Source organism: Triticum aestivum, chromosome 4A, assembly GCF_018294505.1.
Source record: "Triticum aestivum cultivar Chinese Spring chromosome 4A, IWGSC CS RefSeq v2.1, whole genome shotgun sequence".
NCBI classification, from domain to species: Eukaryota; Viridiplantae; Streptophyta; class Magnoliopsida; order Poales; family Poaceae; genus Triticum; species Triticum aestivum.
Genome location: NC_057803.1, coordinates 597,581,986 through 597,589,991, shown reverse-complemented (window position 1 = coordinate 597,589,991; position 8,006 = coordinate 597,581,986). Strand labels below are relative to the sequence as shown.

General features: G+C 44.0%; 1 protein-coding gene across 2 annotated transcripts; it reads left to right on the top strand.

Annotated features, from left to right (window-relative positions):
* Positions 1 to 2,977: 2,977 nt before the first annotated feature.
* Positions 2,978 to 5,952, top strand: LOC123082481 (histidine-containing phosphotransfer protein 2-like). Of its 2 annotated transcripts, none has more exons than XM_044504810.1 (6): positions 2,978 to 3,178; positions 3,324 to 3,463; positions 3,566 to 3,634; positions 4,698 to 4,766; positions 5,159 to 5,231; positions 5,655 to 5,952. In XM_044504810.1, the coding sequence occupies exons 1-6, from the start codon at positions 3,119 to 3,121 to the stop codon at positions 5,688 to 5,690; spliced, it is 447 nt and encodes a 148-aa protein (XP_044360745.1). In that variant the 5' UTR covers positions 2,978 to 3,118; the 3' UTR covers positions 5,691 to 5,952. The 2 variants fall into 2 exon arrangements, with proteins under 2 accessions (XP_044360745.1, XP_044360744.1); XM_044504809.1 differs by having other exon boundaries at positions 5,159 to 5,254.
* Positions 5,953 to 8,006: the final 2,054 nt, after the last annotated feature.

Sequence of the window (8,006 nt, the reverse complement as noted above, 5' to 3'; positions counted from 1 at the left end):
TGTCGATGTATGTTTGTCAAGTCCATAAACTTGTGTGTCATGGATGGAGTGCCGCCTACCTGCAGGCCATGTGTAAACCCTATACCTAGTTGGTTGATTGCTTGTGACTTTATTTTGTTGTATGTTGTGATGTCTCTCTCAAAGCATGTCTTGTTGTTGGCTGGTGTACAGATAGTGCAGAAAATCACCATATGTGGATATGTTAAACATCTCTTTTCGGTTGAAATCTTTAGTTTGGCCTGCTACAAGCACGATGGCACCACGGACATGCCAGAGGACGGGCAAAATAGAGGGGATGATCGACGGGGTGACATCCGGTGATCACATAGCCACTGACCCTTAGAATGGACGGCCCGACCCATTTGAAGAGCGAAACTTTTGTTTGAGTGAAACTCAGGACTGAGTGGCCCGTTCTAGAATTGATGGCCCTACCCATTTCAGGACCAGCATTATCGTGGGATGGAACGTGTCTCCGTGTTGTTTGTAGTTGATGGGCTACGAGCAAGCGATAACACCCAAGCAAGGGCATTGGAGAGCCCATACGGCAATCTTGTTGCGCATGGCTATCGAGTCGACCAGAAACCGGCACTCTCTTCCGTGGACACGTGGACAAACAACCAGTAGCTCCATGCATAAGCAACTCTATCCGATCACTTAAAATCATATGTTTCCACGGCGAGCTCCAGCGGTGGTGCGGCCCGGCAGCGGCGCGTACATCCGAGCGCCATCCAGCAGTTGAGCGCCGGTAGGAGTGTTCTCAATGCTGAGTGCAAGTATGTGGTCTCTGTCTACAACCACGGCCTCGGTAACCACACTCTCGCCACCGCGTCATCGTTCCTCTACGCGCTGCTCACCGACCGCGTCCTCCTCATCGACCGGAGCAGCGGCATGGGCGAGCTCTTCTGTGGTGTGAACGGCGGTCACTGAAACCTGCAAGTAAACAACGTGCTCAAGAACAAGGTGCCCATGGGGGTGACTGAGACCTACAGCAATATGCTGAAGAACAAGGTGCCCATGGCTGTGACTGAAATATGCACGTAAGAGCACCTTGATCGGGTCCAACTCCTCATCCATCTCGAGCACGAGCATGTAGGGTACGGCGGACACTAGTGCCAGCTTTGATTAGTGCAGGCAGACATGTCATGTCTGGTGTGTGCGACCTCTGACTTGCTCACCAGCGTTATCGGCCTGGTCACCATCGTCACAGAGGCGCATAGTGGTGTTCGATGAAATGTATGAACCAAACATAAGTTTTACTCCGCTAAATTTAGGGATCATTTAGAAATAACCGAAACTTAATGGAGTAAAAATACTTCACTAAGGTTTAGTCGCCAGTTTACTCCTCTATAATTTACTGATCAGCTAGACTTGTTGTAGTACAGCAGTCACTGCCAAATGGCTACGTGAGAGACCCTTGTGATCCCAACAATACAACCTTCACTCCTCCCGTCCTTGTTCTCCACAGCCACCGAATTCCCTCTGTGTCAGCTCAATCCCCTGAATCTCCTCGCCATGGCGTCCGCAACATTGAGGGCCTAGCTCAACGCCCAAATCGCCTCCATGTACGCCGAGGTGACCCAGTCCCCTACCCATCCCCTCCCATCTAGTCGTGCGGTTATAGGTATTGGCATGGCTAGCTAGACAGCTGACTTGGCCTTCGACTTTGCAATCCAGGGTGTGGTGGACAAGGAGACATTCAAGAAGCTGCGGGGGGACATCACCGCTGTCGATGTAGCCCGCCTCTTCATCAACGCAGCCTACAAGATCCTCGACGGCATCGACACACTGATGTCCATACCATCGTCCCCACGCCCTCTAACTTTCCCTCTGCTCTTGGTCTCGCATACTGACTCATCTTGTCTGCTCTGGAATTCACAAGGAGCAGCCCGCAGTGGACTTTGACGAGGTGGGAGCACGGACGCCGCAGCTCATGTAGTTTACATCCAGGTGGTACGACGCATAGCGGCATTTGCCTAGTTTCTCCGTATGCGTTAGTGGCACAACCTTGGTAAAATGCAGGCCTTATTTCCCCTTTAGGAAAAAGATCACGTATGTTTTAAAAATATTCATCAAATATTATGAATGTTCATCTTTTATTAAATGTGTTCACCATGTATCAAGAAACTGTTCATCATTTGTTATATCAAAAATGTTTCTAGTGTTTAAAAAAATATTCGTTGTGTACTTTAATAAGGTTGATCCCATACTAAGAAAATTAGTCCATGTTCAAAAATGTTCATCGTGTATTAAAAATTGTTTGCCATGTATCTTGAAACTATCCATCATGAATTTAAAAAGTTCATCCTTGATATTTTGAGAAATTTCTGGAATTTTTTCAAAAAGATATGTGGAGTTTTTTATAATTACTGGATTTTTAAATAAATAATAAGTAATTTTTACAGTAACATGAACATTTTTTAACACGTGAAATTTTTTAATTGCATGAACATTTTTTTACGAAGTGCATGAACCTTTTTTTAGAACTACAGGTAAACTCAAAAAAAGTACATGGACATGTTTTTCAATCTGAACTTCTGTTTTAATTACATGAAGAATTTTTAAATTGAGCGATCAGCTTTTAAATTGCATGAAGTTTTTTATAAATGGTTGAACACTTTTTTAGAGAATGTGACAATTTTTACGAAGTTACAGGAAGATATTTTAAAATATGTGCACATTGATTATATGACCATTTTTTAATACGTGGGTTCGAATTCCATGGGTGCGTTGATTTGCTGGTGGATGGGCTATGCATGGGGCACTCTTCCGTCTAATACGGAAAGGAAGTGCTCCTGCCGGTTTCCCGCAAAAAAATCGGGCACTCCAGGCCGCAGAGAAGAGTACTCCACACACAACTTTCTTTACCGGTTTCTCGTCAGCGTCACTCCATCTGCATGCATGCACGCACGCCGTTTCCATTGTATCAATGGCGCCACGACGAAGCAGTACACTAAAGCCAGCAGTCACTGCCAAAACGCCTCCGCGAGAGAGCTCGTGAGTCGAGCTTTATACATACGGGATCCCATTCCATCCCCCCTCAACTCCTCATCCACTCCGACGCCGCCGCCGCCGCAGCTCCGATTTCCCCAGCGCTCCCTGCCTCCAGTTCCTGCAAGCCATGGCGGCCGCCGCGATAAGGGGCCAGATCAACGTCCTCATCGCCACCATGTTCAACACGGTGAGGCCCCCTCCCTCCTCCCATCAACGTCCCATCTACACCCCTAATCGTGGCCTGGAATTGCCGAGCATCGCCGTCTTGGACCGGTTTTGGCCTGGCTGGTTGGCTGATCTGACGTTTGCCTTGGCGTATGTGATGGATCTAGGGTCTGGTGGACGACGCTTTCTTGCAGCTGCAGAGGATGCGGGAGCAGGGCCGCGAAACCCCGGCCCACGTCGTTGAGGTCATGAACCGCTTCCTCATCGACGCCGAGAGGATCATCAACGACATCACCGGCCTGATGATGTCCGTATACCAGCCCCCTCTCTCCCCTCTGCTCTCGTTATTCTGGTCTCAGTCGGATACAGACTCATCTTGTCTCTTCTCTGCTCTGAGATTCACATGCAGAAACGAGCCCGAGGTGGACTTCGACAAGGTGGACGGCCTGGTGCAGCAGCTGAAGGTGACCTGCAGCAGGTGGAAGCTCTTTCCTCTATATCCCCCCCCCACCCCCCCCCCCCCCCCCCCCCCCCCCCCCACCCCCCAAGTTTTAACTGTATGTTTATTTCTTCGCTGCATCCATGTTGTGCGATCCAGATATGTTTCCCTTGTCAGGAGTATGCCGTTCATGCTGTTTGCCCTGTCGTGTAGCCATAAGTTCTAGTGCTGAATTTAGTTTTGTTTCGTGTAACAGAAGTATGGTATTGATGCCAACAGCGATGTTACGGTTCCACAAGGAATACTTTGTTGTCTCGCGAGCGTTCCTACTATTAATTATATGCTATTCTGCTAATGGTAGTTTTTGTGGTGTGTCCGTGTCTCTATTCAGACATGCCGTGTCGTTTGCGGTTGTCGTATGCACATAAAGTAGAAGAAGAGCTGAGCCTAGTTGTGTTTCCAGTAACAAAATTGTCCGTTTTCCTACCAACGCGATGCCCTTGGTTGTCAAGGACAAGCATTTCTTATAATAATTATATGCGCCAGTGTCCTTTTCGGGGTTCTCCACAGCATCAATGTTTTTCTATATATTTCGATAGGTTGGCGCAGGGGTGTGTACGTCACGACCATGTGGCTCATGTCTAGAATAGCTGAATTTACTTGTGTTTCGGGTAATGGAGCCATCGACAATCCTGCAAATTCAGCTATTCTAGTGGAGAACCCCGATAGGTTGGCGCAGGATTGTATGGCCATAACTAGAATAGCTGAACTTACTTGTGTTTCGGGTAATGGAGCCATCGACAATCTTGCAAATGTTATGTCTTAGCCAGTGAAACTTTGTCGTTCTGTACATATCTCTAGTACTCAGTACTACATATGCTCTATCGCGTGTAAAACCTTATTTTTCTGGTTTATCAAACCATTTATTGTGTTGACAACCATGATAGGAAACGACTTCTTGAGAATATTTTTATGGCATCGCAAGTATGCTTATGTGTAAAAGAAAAAAAGTATACTTATGTGTATCAACATGCGGCAGTGGCGTTTAATAAGTATGATAAATTTCTCATTTCCTGATCTTGCTCTTTTTGACATATATCAGTGTTGGTGCTAAGAGATTGAACCTCTGCTGCGTGCAACACTTCAGTCCTGAGGCAAAAAACAAAGAAGGGTCAGTACTCAGTACCTTATTATATGTGTTGCAAAAAATATATTCTTCACACTCTTTATTGTTCACATTATTTGATATGTAAACCTGCTGGTTGATATTCTCTATTATGGCACTATATTTAGCACCTACAATCAGATATCATGAAGAACTAACATGCTTGTTCATTTCATCTACAACCACTTGATGGTTAGAACTTGGTTCATTACATGAATATGCCTCTTTGATAATTCCGTTGTAACTTGTGAGCTCTAGACTTAAGTTTACAGCATGACTTAAGTCTGAGATGGCTAGAGTTTGTTTTTTCAAACAGAGGTTTACAATTTCTTAACCATTTCAGCTCAGTTCACTTAATCTCTCCAGATTTAGACACAGGTATATTTGCATTATTCCAGGTACCTCGAGGCACTGGGTCGTGTCAGGTTTCAGTTCTACGATTTACGCAGCATGTTCAAGATCATAATGGAGGCAGTCCCTTATGTCCCTATGCTGTATTTTTACTACCAACTTCTCACTAGTATCATAATACATTGATTGCTTGAGGATAAATTATTTTACGTTAATTGTATTCTTTGTTGTCGTTGAAATTTATATAGAGAGGTCCTGTTTTGTTTCTCGAGCACTTTAGTTCCAGGTCTCCGCAAGTCCAATTGGGCCGTTGAATTTTATTGTTCTTAATTTCGTCATCACATGTCGGTAGATGCATGTACGGGATAGCTCTAAGCAGTGGAGTTTCTTTGTTTCCCACCATAAGTTAAGCATCGCCAAGTACCAGAATATGATACCGACCACCTTGCATCATGACTAATTTGTGAAACCATGTGAATTGAGCATCATTGTGCGTCACAAACATGTCTTAATCATTGACGTGTTCTTCTTCTTTTGTTGCAGCTGGAGCAGCATCTTGTGGCATGTGGTCCTAAGTAGGAGTAAGTGAGGGGAAAATGGCATAGCCCCAATCGATCTCTCGCATGATGGGGTGTATGTATCACCGAAGATGTGGGCAGTTTTCATTGGGTGTTTGGCTTTCGAGGGTTTGTTATGATATTAGCAGATTCTAGTGTTGGGAGTCCAGTCTCGCAACCCTATGAAATAAACTTGTTATCATGTGTGTCGATGTGTCAACTCTATACATGTTTCTATTTGGATGTTGGTTGGTTGTTGGTGACTTTTGTTCTAAGTTATTCTCTCTCTCTCTCTCTCTCTCTCTCTCTCTCTCTCTCTCTCCCATCTTGAGAGATGTTGGTGCCTCCCTTTTGAGCAAGGGTAAATAAGTGCTCAGAAATCCCGCTACTAGCTGATATAGCTAGAAGAGCGACTCACAATATTTGGACGTACTAAACATTCCTTTGCAGTCTGAAATCTTCAATGTGGCTTGGTATAAGTGTGGAGGCGGAGGCAATAGCAGGAGAAAGAAGTAGAGGAGGGGTGAAACAGAGAAGAAGTCATGGGACAATATCCAGGAGATTACCAAATTGGAGATCAGTGTGGCAGCGTGAATCACGTTTCTGGGCTTTAGTATGAAACAGTTGGTGTCATCACCAATTATATCTTTAGTGATTATAGCTGGAACCTGATTCTCTAGGCCACAAAGGTATTTAAATTAGACTGGTTCACAAACTATGAAAGAAAATGCATGGCCATATGTTCATCGCTCTTTTATAGTTGCAAACCGTGCCCTCTCCTAAATCTTCATGTATTTGATGATAGCATTCGCTCTTCTAAAGTTGTAACCCATACGGCCATGTTCGTCGTGCTTTTATCGGCCGCCAAGGTAATTAGAAGGTGGCCTCAAATTATCCTGGTCTCCTTGTTTTTCCATCATCTATGCCGCAAATTTTCAAAGAACTCAGCCACCGAGCACACAACTCGGCATGATGCACCCAGGTTGGAATTTTTCCTTCATGCAAATAACCTCCATTTTATTCCTCAAGGGTTTCTTCAAGATATAATCCATCATCCATACTATCACACCCTTCCATCTGTTTTCCCACCAATGCTAAAAAAATGACGCGTGAAAGCGGTAAAATTCCAAAATTCCTATGACTAGGATGCAAAAAAATAGAGGTTAGAGAGTGCTACAAAATGGACTCATCAACTCCCCCAATCTTAGACTTTGCTCACCCCCTAGCAAAGATCACGACTGAGAGAACAGGGTCACCACGTTTATGAAGCATGAATTTATTTTGATCGAATGGTTACATTGAATCAAAATGATAAATGTAAAAGATAGCGAACCAGCATGAACACTCATATATTTCTACCAACAAGATAATTAGAGAGGCTTCCACACCTTTAATTATCTATTACTTAATGGAGGAAGTACAGTCTTATGAAGTACTTTACTAGAGATACATTCTAACAAATAGTGAATCTTTCTCAAAGTACTACTTCTCTATTTTGGAGCCCTTCCCATTCCCCACACAATGTTGAACAAGCTTATTTGCCCGTGACATAGCATTTACTAGTTTTTTGTGATCATCGGGGCTAAGCATGCTTAGTGCTTGCGGGGTAGAACAATAACGATCAAGCCAAATTGCAACTCCAAATTAAATTAGGGATACCTAACTTGTAATTTTTAGAACTAATCTTTTGTCATCATGTTTGTTTCTTCAGAGTAGTTTAGCAACTAATAACCTAACCCATAAGATTGATAGCCTACACTCACTAATAGACAATAGCGGTGGTGTGGAAGACCCTATAGTCATCAGAGAGTGACAAATACATTAGCATTCATCGTAATTCATACATATGATAGATATGTCATAATGTCGCAATACCATCCTCCATCATAAAAAAATTATTCCTCTTCGGTTAGGTGAATCTTGACTTTCATCAAAGGTTATTATCCATGAAAACTAATTGAACTTGGTGAAACGAAAACATAAAAAAGAAGTAAATGATACAGGGTTTACAAATCACCTTGAGCTTAAACACTATGATGACGAGATCACACAATACCTTCAAATTATTGGGCAAAGGATTTCTTCTCTGAAGTATTGGGTCGCGCGGGCAAGGACATGGTGAGGCGACTCGTTGGTCTTCTCGAGATCAGTGTGTTGGCGCTTGTTTGAGCGTACGATCTCCTCCAGGTCAGCGTTGATAACGAAGCAGACATTGAGGGTGGACATGGTGTCATCCACAATTTTCTTCTCGAACCACCTGATACGCTCATGCAAGAGATCACCATGAAGAAAGTGATCCATTAGCATGTACCTCATGTTGGTAAATGCCTTCTCGATA